At 37.4% G+C, this 18,058-nt stretch overlaps 1 protein-coding gene across 5 annotated transcripts in view; it reads right to left on the minus strand.

Annotated features, from left to right (window-relative positions):
* Positions 1–18,058, minus strand: part of TBC1D19 (TBC1 domain family member 19) — an 87,044-nt gene that overhangs the window by 38,199 nt on the left and 30,787 nt on the right. For all 5 annotated transcript variants that reach the window (XM_084890687.1, XM_084890689.1, XM_084890688.1 and 2 more), the window contains 5 exons: positions 14,131–14,203; positions 8,248–8,286; positions 6,595–6,707; positions 5,177–5,251; positions 1,519–1,581 (listed from right to left, as the gene is read on the minus strand). In XM_084890687.1, the coding sequence (XP_084746813.1) occupies positions 1,519–1,581; positions 5,177–5,251; positions 6,595–6,707; positions 8,248–8,286; positions 14,131–14,203 (363 nt within the window). The remainder of the gene's footprint in view (positions 1–1,518; positions 1,582–5,176; positions 5,252–6,594; positions 6,708–8,247; positions 8,287–14,130; positions 14,204–18,058) is intronic.

The following is an 18,058-nucleotide window of genomic DNA, read 5'->3' on the forward strand; positions in this document are numbered from 1 at the left end:
GACCAGGCTGGCTGGAGAGGGCAGTTGTGGGTGATCAGGCAAGCAGGGAGGGCAGTTAGGAGTGACCAGGCTGGCAGGCGATGGCAGTTAGAGGCAATTGGGCTGGCCATGGAGCAGTTAGGTGTTGATCAGGCTGGCAGGGGAGTGATTAGGGGGTGATCAGGCTGGCAGGCAGAAATGCTTAGGGGCAATCAGGCAAAGGCAGGTGAACAGTTGGGAACCAACAGTCCTGGATTGTGAGAGGGATGTCCGAGTGCCCATTTAGGCCCTATCCTACCGGGATTGGACCTAAATGGGCAGTTGGGCATCCCTCGAGGGGTCCCAGATTGGAGAGGGTGCTGGCTGGGTTGAGGGACACCACCCCCGTGGACAAATTTTGTGCATCGGGCCTCTAGTGTGGTATATAAATACAATGGAATATTATTCAGCCATAAAAAAGGACATTCTTCCATTTGTGACAATCTGAATGAATCTTGAGGGCATTGTGCTAAGTTAAATAAGTCAGACAGAGAAAGACAAATAATGTATGATATCACTTACAAAGGGAATCTTTTTTAAAAAAAGGCAAAGTCAGAGAGACAGAAAGTAGAGTGGTGATTACCAGGGATTGAAGGCTGGGGGAAATGAGGAGAAATTGATCAAAGGGTACGAAGTTATAAGATTATAAGTTATATACGATTAACAAATTCTGGAGATATAACGTATAGCATGATGATTATAGCTAATAACACTACTATATATATGAGTGTTGCTTAGAGAGATCTTAAATGTTCTTGCGGCAAAAGAGAAGTTATAATTATATGACAGATTGGAGGTTTAGATAATGCTGTGGTGATAATCATTTTGTAATAAATAAATGTATCTAACCAACATATTGTTCACCTTAAATTTACCCAGTGTTATATGTCAATTATATCTTAATAAAGTTGGGGGGGGGGGAGTGGAGAAAATGAATTTTTCTTCAGCAACTATTTGCCCATCCTAGAAAACAGTATGTACAAAAAAAGTAAGATATATAGGATATCTGCTTGATGCTTTCCTTTGTTCATCAATTTTTAGAATAAGTTGGTGCTCTAGCAAATTCTAAAAGTGACAAATGATATTTTAAAAATATATCAGTAATAAGTTGTGAATTTAAATGCAGTTGATGTGTATGGAGTCAGTAACTATACTTTTTGATGCTCAAATTGTTGCATTTTTGGCCAGCAGAACCTGTTTCAGTTTCTATTACTATATAACAAACCACCCTATAGTATAACTGGTTAAAATAACACACACACACACACACACACACACACACACAAAAAAAAACCACTCTGACTTCAATCTTGTTCTAACATCTAATCCCACATAAGAACAAGAGTTAACTTTATCCCAAATTTAGAACATTTAATTCTAAATAAAATAAACATGGCTTGAATTTCAGGAGGATTCAGTTAACAACAGAGGTATCTCCCAAAGTATCTGAATTAGAGAACTTAAAACAAGAACATTATACATTGTAATTTTTCAACTTACCTGATATAAATAATCTTCAAATACAAAATAATAATCATCATTGCTTGCCGTCAACTTCACATCCTGAAATTAAAAGTAGAGACTGCTGAAAACAACCTAAATAAATATGTCTACAGTGCTAAGACATAAATGTAATATCTGGAAAGAATACTAAAATGATTTTACTACTTTATGTATGACTAGAGACTCAGTGCACAAATTCATGCACCAGTAGGGTCCGTCAGCCTGGCCTGAAGGATCAGGCCAAAACCAGCTCTCCAACCCTCGAGGGGTCCAGGATTGCAAGAGAGCACAGACCAGGCTAAGGGACCCCACTGATGCACGATCGGGGCTGGGGAGGGACACGGGAGGTTGGCCAGCTGAGGAGGGACCGTGGGAGGGCTGTGTCCAGCCCATTTCGCTCAGTCCTGATTGACCAGACCCCAGAAGCAAACTAACGTACCAGTCAGAGTGTCTGCTCCCTGTTGGATAGTGAACTTCATAGCGAGCGGTTGAGTGGCTTTAGCATATAATTAGCATATTATGCTTTGATTGGTTGAATGGGCTACTGGACACTTAGCATATTAGGTTTTTATTATATAGGATTATAAACTTCTCCATTAAATTTTATCACTGCTCTAAATTTACTTGACTAATATAGAATGTGATATCTTATTTGACATTAAACTGCTGACACTTTTAAAGTTTCATTAGTAATTCCTTAGTATTTATTTCAATTATATCTCTTTTTAACCCAATATTTAGGTATCTTGGGAAAATAGATGTAATCATAATATCCAGAAACAATAATAACAATCTGGCCCCAAATTACTGCTCCAATCTCACCCTTCACTGGTCAGGTCCGCATTCTTGCCATACCCTCAAAATACAAAAAATCTACCACGGCTTTGCAATCATTCACTTGCAAGGCATCACTTATTACAAAAAAACAAACAAGTAAGGCAATGTTTATCTTTAAGAAGTCTACAACATCATCAGCAAGAAAACATACAAAGTAGAAGAATGGGAACAAAAAAAAAGAAATACTGAGGAAATCCCTGATAATATTAGTCAGTCTACAAAATTCAACTGAGCCATTGAGCAAAGCAGCAAAAAGAGGATGAAATGAGTATGGATGATGCTGGAAGCGGCTGAATGTGTGCTAGGTCTGGAAAAACTTAAAGACACCGAGTAAGAGAGAAGAAAGGGTCCAGTCCACTACATCAGAAGACAAAACGGCAGAGAGGGAGATCCACATTCTCCACAGGGGTGATATTGCCCCTCAGGGGGTGAGAATTAATTCTTGGGGGCCAAAAATTTTACATATCGCAATGGTTTGTGGACCTCCAAAGTTCATCTTTATCCAACAAAATCTTTTCTTTGGTATTTAATTTTTACATTAGAGAAAAATTAGTTATCTTATGGGTTAGGAAAAGGAAAAGGTTGGCAAACACTGCTATAAGCTGTCAGGACACAGTAAGCGATGGGAAACTGTAGACGATGTGGATAAAACACATGTTTGTGAAAAAAAATGCAGCCCAGAGAGAAACATTTCATAATTTAGCTTATGGAGGGTTTGATGATTTTCTATATTTAGTATTGCCTTGTTCCATTCATTCCTTTAACTACTAAAATAATTGACTTTATTTTCAGTTAAATTAAAATTGAGTCTTTGCCAAAGGAAGTTGTAATGAAACTTCAAATAATTTTTAAAAATGCTCATTCCCTCAAGGACTGATTTTAATAACATTTGGACTTGTTTCAACAAGATCAACAGAGATCAACTAATACAAATTAGGAATAATCAGAGACAGATTTCTCCCTAAAAACTCTCATGTTGTGGTCAGGATTGATTCTACCAAAACTTGTATTCAATTCTTCAGACACAAATTTTTTACCTCTTTCTCACAGCAGATTTTCTTTACTGATTCAAACTGAAATTTATCCTGGCAGTAAAGGCAACTCCCCCTGATATTCTGAACTCCTCTTGTGAGTCTTCTCTTAATTGACTAGAAAAGGAGTTGAAGGTCTTAAAAGCCGAAAGATCTCTTGCACTGTTGCTAAAATAAATCGCCTGAGCACAATCATAACCTCAAAATTAGCAGTAGTATCTCTGATCCAAATCTATGTAAAAACTCTGAGAATTGAGACTTTTCATCAAAAGACTCTCCCTCTTAACTCTGCTCATCTTTGCTCCCTGAGAGCCTAATGGTTAAAAGTGTGGCCGAGAAGTAAATTTACCCAGATTCAAATCTTGTCTTTGCTACGTAATATGTAAATTTAAACAAGTTTCTTTCCTCTCCTGTTACCTTGGTCCCCTCAGCTGTAAAGTACTTCCTGTTTTGTTATAACACATGCCACTATGTGGCTGGTGAGTAAGGAAATGATGTCAGTATAACAGTGGAAATTGTGTTGGTCCATATGCAATTTTTCTTTCAAAAAGGGAAGCCAAAACAGCAGGAGTAGAATTATAATCATGAAAGGATGATCCCTATTTCTGTATTTAAGAATGTTGAAGATGAATGACTGCATTGGGTGCTCCCTCTTCAGAAAGGCACACTCAGCCTTTGTTGCTTTATTTCCTCTCATGCCCACCTTAGCAGCAGTCCCTATAGCTCAGCTTACCACTTCAATATACATTATTTCAGCATTTCTACTTTATTATTTTTGTATATTTTTATTAGCTCCTGCAAGAGCAGCCTGCCTGAGCTATCCAATTCATCTCCCAAGCTACCAATTATTTGCCTTTGTTAGTACTCTGGTTACCAACTGCAAAAGCTACTCAACCCTATTTTTCCCATGAGCTCTATTTTTTTAATGCATGATTGTGTAGAATGTAATTTTTTCCCAAGAAAAAAAAATACATTTATTGCCTAAGTCCTGGTATCTGCTACTCTTATTGTAGCTGTCAGAATCAAATGACAATCTATGTAAAGAGGAACGCTCTATGGCACATAGTAAGCGGTCATTAAACACTCATAGTTGTCATGTTCTCCCAGACAAATCTTCAGGTCCTCACTGTGTAATCTTCTCTCCTCCATTTCTGAGACCTGAAATAATATACCCTTCTCCTCTATCTTGCAAGTTCTAAATTTAAAATCCAACTGTTTTAAATAGCCTAATGGTTAATTCAGAGTTAGTCATACCCTCCATCATGTTTGCAGCATCTACATCTCAACTTCTTATCAGATACCTGGAGACAAAAACTCAATGCATCCCTCTTATAACACTTGAGACATGCTTAACCATGTCTAGAAACTAAAAGAAATAAAAAATTAAAAATGACTTCAATACAAGATAATAAACAAGTAGATCCACAAGAATGAGATAAATAAGATAAAAATATTATAGTCCGATATCTCTTTCAGTTGCTTTTTTAGTTTGTGTGGTAAACCTGAATTTATAAGGATAAGAAGTGGTTATTATTCTCTTAATTTAAAAAAATGGGAGGACCAGTAAAGGCTCATGAAGACAGGTTCAAAAGGAAAGAAGATAACATTGGATGGAGACTGCGAAATTTGAAGGTCAATCTTAACTTTAAAAGTATAATGATCACTTAGAATTATTTTTCAAGGTTAATGTGTATCATTATAAATAGTGCAGGCCCCGCATGTTAAAAGACTCTCAAAAAATGTTTAATGATAATAATGAAATGAAAAAACTATGAAAACTTACTTACTTTATAAATTAGACTGTCCACCAAAAGGTCATGTTGTATCACATTGGTCTTAAGCTGCTCATAATACAAGATATCCTAGAGTTAAAAGTAACACAAAAAAGTTAAAGGTCAATCACATTTACAAAGTCAGCCTTAAACTTTAATAAATAATAATCATCTATCTATCTATCTATCTATCTATCTATCTATCTATGTCTAAACAACTGTTACGATGGATCGATCAGAATTACTGGAATGATTGGTCGCTATGAGGCATACAGACCACCAAGGGGCAGACGTTCAATGCAGGATCTGCCCCTAGTGGTCAGTGTGCTCCCACAGGGGGAGCATTGCTCACCTAGAAGCCAGGCTCACAGCTGGTGAGTGCAGTGGTGGTGGTGGAGCCTCTCCTGCCTCCATGGCAGTGCCAAGGAGCAGTGAGCAGGCAGGTGATAAGAAGCAAGCAGGCAGGTAGTTAGGAACAAGCAGGTGGGCGGTTAGGAGCGAGTAGGCAGCAGTTAGGAGCAAGGGGTCCCAGATTATGAGAGGGATGTCCAACTCCCATATGTCTGACTGCAGGGATCAGGCATAAACTGGCAGTCGGATATCCTCTGAGGGGTCCCAGACTATGAGAAGTCCCTTCCCCCACCATGCACAAATTTCATGCATCAGGCCTCTGGTCTATCTATATAAAACCCTAATATGCAAATTGACCGAATGATGGAACAACCAGTCACAATGATGTGCACTGATTACCAGGGGGCAGATTACCAACTCAACACAGGAGCTGCCCCTAGCCTGCAGGCCCTGACAGGTGGTGGCAGCGGGGGCAGGGCTGGTGAGTGGACGGTGCCAGCCCAGCCAAGGTGGGTGTGAGCAGGCCCCCCCACACACACACCAATTTCCCTGCCAGTCACTCTACAGATCGGCCCTGATCATCAGCCAGGCCTAGGGACCCTCCATGCACAAATTTCATGCACCAATCCTCTAGTGGTATTATAAACACTAAGAGGATAGGGGCTTTATTTTACTCACAACTACATTTTCTACACCTGGCCAATACCAGATGCTCAATAAATATATCTCATTTACTCATACTGAGTTGCCATCTTTATTTTTCCTACTGTAACAACCCATTTCTACCACACATCTTCATGAACTAAATTGGCAGACCCCATTTCTTAAAAATTCACTGATTGTTCTGTTGTATGGATAAGTACACACTATCTAACTAATTATTAATAACAAAGACTATGTTAAGAACAATGATTAAATTATATCAATCTTGTCAGATAACTCAAAACTACACTGTTTTAAAACTAAACAAAAAAAAAGAAGGTAAATAATAGACTAAAGAACAAAAGTATTTCCATTTTGAATAACTGGTCTGAAAAATAAAAATCAATAGTTCAAATTTGGCTTATCCTTTTCCTTCTTACCTCAGGTTGACTGGAAATATTCAAAATGAGAGCCCATAATTCAGCTCTCAGTGCTGTGGGGCTTCCTTGTCGGACATACTGTTGAGCAGCAGCACTATCTTGTTCTACTAGAACTGGCAAAAGTATATTAAAGTCTCATTAGAAATTTCATAATTTAAGAAATAACAGTGGAATCTTTAATTAAAAATCTTTTGGGAAGCCAACATCTCATCTTTATGTCCAATATATTTATATCACATCATGACAACCTTCCTTCGCTCTCTGTATTTTAATGCGGCCCTATTTACAGCCCTATATGTTTTAAGCCTTCAGCTCCTCCACCTCCTACCCTGCCTGGTGAAAACTGTTAATGAAGTTACCTTGAGCTAACTTTGCTTTAATTATAAGCTCCAAGGGTCTGAAACTAGTGCTGCATATATATAATTTTTGGATTCTATGATCAGGTAAAGTCATATCTATAGAAATCCCAAGTTTCTTATGCACAGTCTATTAAGTCATGAATGTTCTATATAGTATTTGGAGTTAGTATGATTTTTAAAGTATTTGGCTAAAAATTATAAAGGATATAAGATAACCATTCTATTAGGTGACTAATTCTTAGTTATCTTCCATAAACGACAAAAAAGAGGTTTTTAAAAGAAAACCCCAAAAATGTGCTAACCTTTAAGGAAGCCAAAATTTTTCATAAGTAGGCAAGTTCACAAAATTGATATACTATGCTTTTGCTTTTTTTTTCTTCATTTTTCTGTGTGGGTGTTTTTTTAAATGAAAATGTCAGCTATTAAGTCTGGAAATAAAGCTTCCCACCCCTCACCCCGCAAACACACACACACACACACACACACACACACACACACAAATAAAAAGACATAATAGATAACCACTGACATTTGTACTATATACTAAGTAAAAATGACAAAACCAAGCAAAACAAAGAAGTATGAAATTAAAAAATAAAATTTTTAATTTGCAATTATGTTTAATAAAAATGTCAATTCATACAAATGAAGTTTTAAAAATAAATATGATTTTGAAAAATTATACCAGGGAGTTTAGGATATGACTATGTAATTGCCCTATAAGGGTCATTCTGAAACAAAGACTTATTTGTAGTTCATATTTCAAAGATAAAACAGGATTTACAAAAACAAAGAAAAAATCTTTAGAAGATGGGAACATTACTTCCCAGAACACCAGGCACCGCTCCAGTTATTAAGTCTCAGCATTATGAACAGTCGCCGGTAAGTGTGATGGTTACATTTTCTCCTGATGTCAGAGCATATTCCCATTAACATTAATGGGAAGTGTGTGGGCGCATCAAAGAAAGAACCTACCTCTTTGATTTTGAAATTAAATTCTACTGCTGAATGGATTAAGCTAACATCCTTGAAGAATGTGTGTCTGCATTTATTTCCTTTTTAGTGAACCATCTGTGTACATCTTTATCTGACATTTATTGATGAAGCCAAATGATGCATTTCCCCTCTTTAGAAAGATTCTCATCATGGTATCTACGCAGTTAAATATCACTCCTTTTTAGAGTTTTAGCTCTTTAGAGATTAAAATTCAGTTGGGGGGGAGGTATATGATACAGATCTTTACTTAGGACTGTCTTATTTTCAGAAATCATCATAAGTATAATCAAAAGCTTACCTTTTTGCCCAATACGTACATGCTCATTTTCAAAAAGTTCTAAAATAAAAAAAAGGTAAAATAAAATCAATAAACATAAATATGATCAGCCATATTTAAAACAATAATGGGTATATTTTTCTGGTATTAATACTTTTAATTATTTTAAAACTGAATGGCTCTATAGAAAAGTATAGAAATATTTATATTTATATGCATAAATTTTTTCTAAACTGTTTAAAGTTTGTAGAAATGAAGAGTTAAGTGCATTTAATTATTATAAAAAATGACAAACTTCTTTTGTTAAAATAAAACAGAATATTTTCTCAAAACACCAAATGTTTCTGCTCATTCATCTTTGGTTTTATCCTAAAAAGAGCAAAATTTTGGGTGATTGCCAGAGGTTAGGGCAGAGATAGGGGCAAAATAGGTCAATGGAGTTAAAAGATAAAAATTTCCAGTTATAAAATAATTAAGTCATGGAATGTAATCTACAACATGGTGTCTATAGTTAATAATACTGTATTACATATTTGAAAAAATAGTTAATTGCTGTAGCTAATTCATGGTCTTTCTTGGTTCCATATAAATTTTTGGAGTATTTGTCCTAGATCTGTGAACTATGCCATTGGTATTTTAATAGGGGTTGCATTGAATCTATAGATTGGTTTGGGTAGTATGGATATTTTAATGACGTTAATTCTACCAATCCATGAACACGGTATATTCTTCCACTTGTTTATATCTTCCTTTATTTATCTCTTTTTTCAACGTTCTGTAGTTTTCTGAGTACAGGTCTTTTACGTCCTTGGTTAAGTCAATCCTAAGTATCTTGATTTGTTGTTTCATTTTAATTAGCTATCATTGCTGAGACTTAGTAACCAAAGAATCAAAGGTTGTCAGCCAATTCTTGTCTCTATAATAGTGGATGATACTACCAGGTGATACACTGAAAGCAGTACAAAATATATTCTTTACAGAATTTATTCTATTATATGAAATACAATAATTTTGCTTTCCAAATACCATAGTATGGTCCAAGAATATGACACCCAAAGAAATCAGAACCAGAATTTCCATTCCTCAAGGAATGGTCTGAGGACAACTATGTTAATAGATGAATATATATTAGGAGATCTTGATTGGAAAAAAAAGATTCTCTGGTAAAATGTTATTAGAAGATGCTAAGATCAACGTTTACTTCGGACTTCTCACAGTTTTTAACATGGTAAACCACACTGCAGCTGTATATCTTTAAAAAGTATATGGCTTAGTCTTCCCAAACCTTATTTGAAAACAAGACCCTCTTTTTCACAAGGCATATTATGAATGTTTCATGGAACACACTCGGGAAATGCTGTACCAAATGAACATGTTTTATTCTTTCTGAAATAACAACCTGAGAAAATGTCTATTTAGCAGAATCCCCATCTAATAGATTCATTATTATGTACTAGAGGCCAGTGCATGAAATTCGTGCATGGGGATGGGGGGTGGGGGGTGTCCCTCAGCCCAGCCTGCACCCTCTCCAATCTGGGCTCCCTCTCACAATCCAGGCCTGCTGGCTCCCAACTGCTCGCCTGCCTGCCTTCCTGATTGCCCCTAACCGCTTCTGCCTGCCAGACTGATCACCCCCTAACCACTCCCATACCAGCCTGATTGATGTCTAACTGCTCCCCTGCCAGCCTGTTTGCCCCCAACTTCTCTCCTCTGCCAGCCTGGTCACCCCTATAGGGTTGATTGCCTCCAACTGCCCTTCTTTGCAGACCTGGTCCCTCTCAACTGCCCTCTCCTGCTGGCCATTTTGTGGTGGCCAACTTGTGTCCATGTAGAGGCAGGATCTTTGACCACATGGGGGCAGCCATATCGTGTGTTGGAGTAATGGTCAATCTGCATATTACTCTTTTATTAGATAGGTTAGAGGCCTGGTGCATGGGTGGGGGCCAGCTGGTTTGCCCTGAAGGGTGTCCCAGATCAGGGTGGGGGTTCCCTTGGGGCGTGGGGTGGCCTGGGCGAGGCGCCTGTGGTGGTTTGCTGGCTGGTCATTCCCACTGGTAACCCAAGCAGAGGCCCTGGTATCTGGAATTTATTTAACCTTCTACAATTGAAACTTTGTAGCCTGGAGTGGAGCCAAGCCTTCTGCTTGCTCCATGGCTGCCACTATTTCTGTTTGGATTTGTTTACCTTCTATAATTGAAACTTTGTAGCCTTGAGTGGAGGCTTAGGCTGGCAAGGGCTGGTGGAAAGCTTGGTTCCTCCATTGCCTGGGAAACCCAAGCCTCCTTCCTGCTCTCTGTGGCTGTAGCCATCTTGGTTGGGTTTATTTGCATACTTGCTCTGATTGGCTGGTGGGTGTGGCTTGTGAGTGCAGTGGAGGGATGGTTGATTTGCATATTACTCTATTATTAGGTAGGCTATTCAGACAATAATATCAGAAATATGAGCCCCCTTTTTCATAAAAGAATACTGATTCTGCACATCCTTTTCTCTCATAGCATAGGTCTTATCAGTGGTTTCCATAGTAAGTATGTGTGTGTCTATATTTATAATAAATGCATATTCATGAGAATTTATAGAAATAATAAATGTATGACTTTGTTATTATTATTAAATACGGATTCTACATTATATTGATAAGGATTCTTCTAGCAACTTTTATATAAACCTGATAAGTTAGTGAGAAATGCACTTCAAATATAAAAATGGAAAAACAGTATGGGTAAAACATAGGTAATTCACATTTTTAAAGATAAGTAGGAAATGAGGGGAACACTATTAAATTATATGATTGTCTAACCACTAAGCTGTACACCTGAAACCAATACATAATAAAAAAGTAAAATAAAATTAATTATATATTTTTAAAAAGATAAGTAGGAAGGATATAGTTTCTGTAAATCACACTTAAACTTAATCCTAAATATGAAACTTGCCTCTAGCCAACTACTATTAGCAATATTTTCAAAACATTTAGCATTACATTTCCAATTTAACCAAACCCATAAACATATAGTAAAAAATAAAAAATAAAAAACTATTTTTTACTCCAGGCAAAAGTAGTTCTATATGACCTCATTTTTCTTTCCAAGTAATTCTGTTGCCTAGCAATTCTGAAGACAGGCAAAATTTCAGTATTATACCACTAAAAAAAGCTCATTGAATGAACACTAATTCAACCCCATTTTCAGCAGTCCTGCTTTGAAAAGTCAGGGAGCAAAAATAACTGCATCAACTAACAAGATTTTCAACTTCCTTCAGGCCGACTGAGGTGCTCTCTCTTCTGTTCCAACTACCCCTTGTCTACACAAATAAAAGAGAAAAATGCTAATTGACTGTACCTTCGTTAAGCCCACAGCCAATCAGAGCAAGTATGCAAATCAACCCAACAAAGATGGCAGTTAATTTGCATACGCTGAGGGAGGGAGGAGTGAAGACTGAAGACAGCATAGATAAAGAGGGAGGGAAAGAGGAAAGCAAGGTGGCTGCCAGAGGGAAAAGACAGGTGGGGCAGAGTGGGCTGGGCCGGTAGCAGTAGCAGCGTGCCCGGCTGCAGTAGCTGCTTGCAGGAATCTTCCTGCAATGGGCCCCCACTATATAATAATAGCCAAAGCTAGGTGAGTCTTATCTCAATCTTATATCTTCCCTAAAAACAAAAATTACGTCATATCTATGTATTCACTAGTCTCTGGCCCTTATCAGGATCTCACCCACATTTGTTGTCTTACGAGTGAATCAAAAAACTATACTCTAGGTTAAGAGAAAAATTAGGTTTTCTAAAGCATAGCTATCTTAAGTTTAGAATGATTTAAAACAATTCTTAAAAATCTTTTTCAAAAGTGAAAAACATAGATATCATTCAAGGTTATATTACTATTTCTTTCCCCTTTTGTTAGTTATATGTGACTAGAGGCCCAATGCATGAAATTCGTGCAAGAGTAGGCCTTCGTAGCTGTGGGCAATTACCTGGATCCCTCCCTTGCAGCCATGGCGGGAAGGACATTCAGTCTAATTAGCAGAGCATGCTTTTATTATTATAGATTATCACTTGCCATGAACAGAAGTATAAGTTAAGATATCTGTCTTAGTCTGTTCAAGTGGCTGAAACAAAACTAGCCAGCTTATAGATAACAGAAAATCATTTCTCAGTTCTGGAGACTACAAGTACAAGAACAGGCTGCCAGGACAGCCAGTTCTGGTGGGCATCCTCTCCCGATTGTAGTGTACTGACTTTTCGCCATGGAAGAGGCTGGGAGCTCTGTTGAGCACCTTTTCTAAAGAAACCAATTCCCATTCAGGAAGGCAGACTTCTTAGTTTTGAATCTTGGTTTACCACTCACTAGTTTTTGTGACTTTGGGCAAGTTATTTCACATCTGCACTTGTTCAACTTTAAAATGGTGGTATTACTTCTATCTCACATCATGGAAAAAAATTAAAACCATAATACAATACCACTATTTACCACCAGGATGACTAAAGCAAAGAAGATGGAATACACCCAGCATAGGCAAGCATATAGAGCAACTACTGTTCTCACACATTGTTGATGGAAGTGTAAACTGGTACTACCACTTTTAAAAGCTGAACTTATGCCAACTCTAGGACCGAGAAATTGCATTCCCAGGTGTATATTCCCAGGTCAACATATATTCACAAAAAGACACACACTAGGATGTTCACAGCAGCCTTATTTGTAATAGCCCACACTTAAAACTTCCCAAATACCCATCAATAGTAGAATGGATAAATAAATGTGCATGGTATGTTGATACAACAGACACTATAATGCAAAAAGCCCCAAATATATATAAATATACAAAGTAATATGGCTGAATCTCACAAACACAATATTGAACAAAAGAAGTCAAATATCAAAGAGTACATAACAAAATTTTATATGTTTTAATTCATATAAAGTTCAAGAATTGGCAAAACTAATCTATGCCAGGAGGAACTGAATAGTGGACTTTGACCTGGAGGGTAAAATTTAAAAGAGATTAAGAATGGGCTTCAATTTATTAATCTGTATTTGTCCAATTAATTAAAATGTCTTGAACCATATCGTATGATATACACTTTCCCCAAGGCATTAAAAACAAGTAATTTTAGAGGAAGTAATAAACACATCTTGCAGATTGCTGAGAGAGTAAAATGAGACAATATACATATAACACATAGCATATGTTCAATAACTGTTTATTATTGTGTTTGTTATTATTACTAAGAATAATAAATATCCAGCTTCCTTATTTTATAGAAGAAACAAGTGCAAAGGTGTAAAGCGACTTGTCCAAGACACACAGCAAGCCAGTGGCAGATGAGAGTCTAGGATAGTTCCCTGACACCTGTCTAGTATTAGTTCCACTACAATACAGGCCTCCCACATTTTAAAGCAATTTTTACTTCCTTTTTATTATAGCTAAATGTGAACCTGGGCTTTTATAATAACCATGTTGCACTTATACACAAAAAGAGAAAAGTTAAGAAAATTTTCTAAATGATTAAGGTTTAAAGAGATAGTGATTTTAAAGCCTGAGTTTATTCAAGGTGGAATGTCTGTGTTTGTGTAATTTGGTGCTATGAAAAATAATAAAAGTAAATAGTGATTTCCAGTAAAGAGATATATGAGTTCTGCCAATAAAGATTTTGCCAACAAAATAACATGTATGCCCCAGAACTTATCGAAATTATTTTGGGCTTCAAATAAAAAGACAAGATCAAGTAGCACTCTGATCATTATAACATACAGAATTCTATTCAATACTTAGTAGAAACCAAGGAGAGGCAAAAGTATGCTTTGTCTTCAGATATAAAAATGTCATTGGATTCATTTGGAAGTAACAAGATACATTTTCGCCTCGCTCTCATTTATCATTAATCTTATGCCATATGGGAGAAATACTAACCAGGAGGCACTTGTGTAGAATCATCTATACCTAGTTGTCCGGTAGTTAAGCCGAGTTCTACAAATAATTCTTTCTGAAAAACAACACACACAGAATTAACATACATCTCAAACTTTGCTACATGTAAAAAAATAATAATCTTCACCGAAACATCAGTGTAAATAAAAATCACAATACAAAATGAATCTTTCTTCCTTCAAATATCTAAGGAAGAAAAGGCCTGCCCTGGCCAGTTTGGCTCAGTGGATAGAGCAGACCACAGTGTCCCGGTTCGATTCTGGTCAAGGGCACATACCTCGTTTGCAGGCTCCTCCCTGGCCAGGGACCTTGTAGGGGCCCCTGCAGGAAGCAAGTCAATGTGTTTCTCTAACATCGATATTTCTCTCTGTCTTTCCCTCTCTCTCCCTCTCTCTCTCTAAAAATCAATGGAAAAATATCCTCAAGTAAGGATTAAAAAAAAAAGAAGAAAAAGAAAAAGCCATTATTGAACCTTTAAATAATAATGCACTGATCAATATTAAGGAGCAGAACAACCATGATTTTTTTTTACTACAGTATTGCTACATAGCATTTACATTTTTTATTTTCATGAGGAGGAAAAAAAAAACATGAAAAGATAAAAGCTGTTAGGAAAAAATCAATATATTATGGGGAAAAACTTAAATATAAAATATTTCTCCAAAGGAAGAGCTTTTAGTAGTATTTTTCTTTCTCCTAATTTCTTTTACCTAAAATTTTTACTTTGTTGTCAATGTTTTAAAAAACTACTTTAAAAATAGTTCTTGATTTTTTTTGTCTTTTTAGGTAATAGGCTAGTCAGTAAAGTAAGAAATGAACTATCCTTTGAAGAAAGAAATATTAACATTCAACTCTTTCCTGAAACACACATCTGCACACACTATATGCAACCATTGTCAATTCTAATATCATTGTCTAAAATTAGCAATATAATTCTGTGTCTATGCTTTGTATGGTACTGTACTTCACTCAGCTCTTAATCAACTAAACAATGAAAATATCCAAAACAACTTAATTAATTTTTAAGTAAGATTAGACTATCAAGTGCTCTGCTAAAATAAGAATAAATTAGATTTATTCTCCAGACTTCCTCTACTTATCTAGTAATGTCTAAGGAAAGTAATCATGTTTGTCTGTTATTTTTTAAAATATATAACAATCCCATGTTATTTGTATTATTTTTCTTCCCTAAGTAATTAAATATTTCTATTAATATTTAATTGGCTTAGTGTTTTGTTACTATTCAATTGCTAAAACCAAACTTCCTTTTTCTTTAAAAAATAAAATGAATTTTAATCCTTCCCAATTATCTATTATTATTTAAGTTCATAATTTACTAGTGTCCCTCACAAGACAGTTATTGAGCCTAATAAGCACATACATTTCATTTTTGTATTAATTTTAAATAATTACCATTATATTTCAATTCTTAACTAAACTTGATTTTCATCTGTACTTTAAAATAACACTGCATCATGTTACCAATTTTTCAGATTAGAGGTAAAAATTTAATATTATTCTTCCATTTTCAACCACTGTCTTCCATTTATTTTAAACTCTTCCTTCATTAAAATCATTAGAATTAATGATAACATATTTGATTTTTAAAAATAAGTTTGATCTTCATATTAAAGAGGAACTTAGTAAGTCCAATAAGCATTTCAGTATTAGGTTCTATTGTCACAATGGGGAATTATACTTATGCTAAGACATGTGAGGAGCATAAAAAAAACTCTGAACATTGTTTTCTATTCCACTGCTCTAGACTTTTATTCATCATCAGTACACCTGGCCCCTAAACTCAGATTACCTTTAAAATTCCCCTAAAATATCATGCCTTCTGGGATACCTTCTTTGATATTTCAGGCTGATTTGGTTAACTCTCTATGCATATGGATTACCTTTTTCAACCTCTACCAAACCATATAATCATATTATATTAAAATTATTTTTTTACTTGTCCATCTTCCCACTACCCCACAGCTCTTGAAAGACAGAATGGCTCATACACATTGGCACACCCAGAACTTGGATGGTGCTAGAAGACCCACAGCTGGACTCAGCAACATTAAACCATGCCATGGAGCTCCAGTTCTACCCTGCTGCCTCCACCTGGCTGAATCAGTACACAGAAGTTAGTGTCTGCAACTTTGTAGGAATTTTCATTTAACATGGGTGAATCTATAAAACATTGTGACCTAGATTTAAGGGCCATCCAGTATAGTAAGTACCTTATGACTCACTGAGTTTCACCAACTTCAATACTCATACAGACAGATCATGGATACAGATAAACCATGCATCCTGCAGACAGAATCATTACACATCCAGGCCCTGTGGTTCAGGAAAGGCAGGGACAACTATCCCTAATGACAACAGGAAGAGAAGGACTAACCATATTGTCAGCAGGTGTAGCCTCAATTTCTGAAATATTAGTCACAAGTTAAGCAGGTACCAGTGGGGGCCCCGGATCGCCCTGCCAATCACCCCACAGATAAGCCCTGATTACGGCCAGGCCTAGGGACCCTATCACTGCACAAATTTCATGCACCAGGTCTCTAGTTTTACAAATAAGAAAAGTAAAGCTCAAGTTAAAATAACTTCCTCCGGGTCACACAGCTAGTTAGTTGACTTTAGAATCTAATCACCTATACTATCTCTACATGCAGAAATAGTTTAAGATGTGAAATCCACTAAAAGACTTAGTACAAAAACAGCATAAGTTCTCTATCTTATACACTCCTCCACATACACACACATTCATAATTGGCCCACTATCCAGGGACAACCATTTTTTTTCTGGTATATATCTCCAAATTTCAAGTAACAAGTATATATTGCTATTTTAACTTACCAGTTTCAGATATTTACTGGGTTTGTTTGTTTTTATGGGAAGCGAGGATTTTTAGCTTATGTACTTCTCACCATCATCCTATATAATAAAAGGCTAATATGCAAATTGACCAAATAGCAGAACAACTGGTTGCTATGACACGCACTGATCACCAGGGGGCAGACACTCAACACAAGAGCTGCCCCCCTGGTGGTCAGTGCATGTCATACCGACCAGTTGCTCCACTGTTTGGTCAGTTTGCATGTTAGCGTTTTATTATATAGGATGATGCAAGAGTTGACCCCTGGTGGTCAGTGCGCTACACAGGGGTAGCACCGCTCAGCCAGAAGCCAGGCTCATGGCTGGTGAGTGCAGCAGTGGTGGAAGGAGCCTCTCCCGCCTCCGCAGCAGCAATAAGGCCCCCCCCACCCCCCCGCCAAAGTGCATGAATTTCGTGCACTGGTGGGGTCTGCCCACCACCCCTCCCCCTGCCTTCCTGATTGCCCCTAACCACTGCTCTGCCAGCCTGATTGATGTCTAACTGCCCCCCAGCCAGCCTGTTTGCCCCCAACTTCTCTCCTCTGCCAGCCTGGTCACCCCTAACTGCCCTCCCCTGCAGGGTTGATCACCCCCAACTGCCCTCCCTTTCAGGCCTGGACCCTCCCAACTGTCCTCTTGTGGTGGCCATCTTGTGTCCACATGGGGGAAGGATCTTTGACCACATGGGAGCAGCTATCTTGATCTTGTGTGTTGGAGTGATGGTCAATCTGCATATTACTCTTTTATTAGATAGGATAGAAGCCTGGTGCATGAATAAGGCCCAGCTGGTTTGCCCTGAAGGGTGTCCAGATCAGGGTGGGGGTTCCCTTGGGGCATGGGGAAGCCTGGGCAAGAGGCCTGTGGTGGTTTGCAGGCCGGCCAATCCCCCCCCCCCCCCCCCCCCCCCCCCCCAGCAACCCAAGTGGAGGCCCTGGTATCTGTGATATATTTATCTTCTACAATTGAAACTTTGTAGCCTGGAGCAGAGCCAAGCACCCTGCTGACTCCGGCTGCCACCATTTCTGTTTGGTTTTATGT

This window comes from Pipistrellus hanaki (assembly GCF_964339955.1).
Source record: "Pipistrellus hanaki genome assembly, chromosome: 1".
Classification (NCBI taxonomy): domain Eukaryota; kingdom Metazoa; phylum Chordata; class Mammalia; order Chiroptera; family Vespertilionidae; genus Pipistrellus; species Pipistrellus hanaki.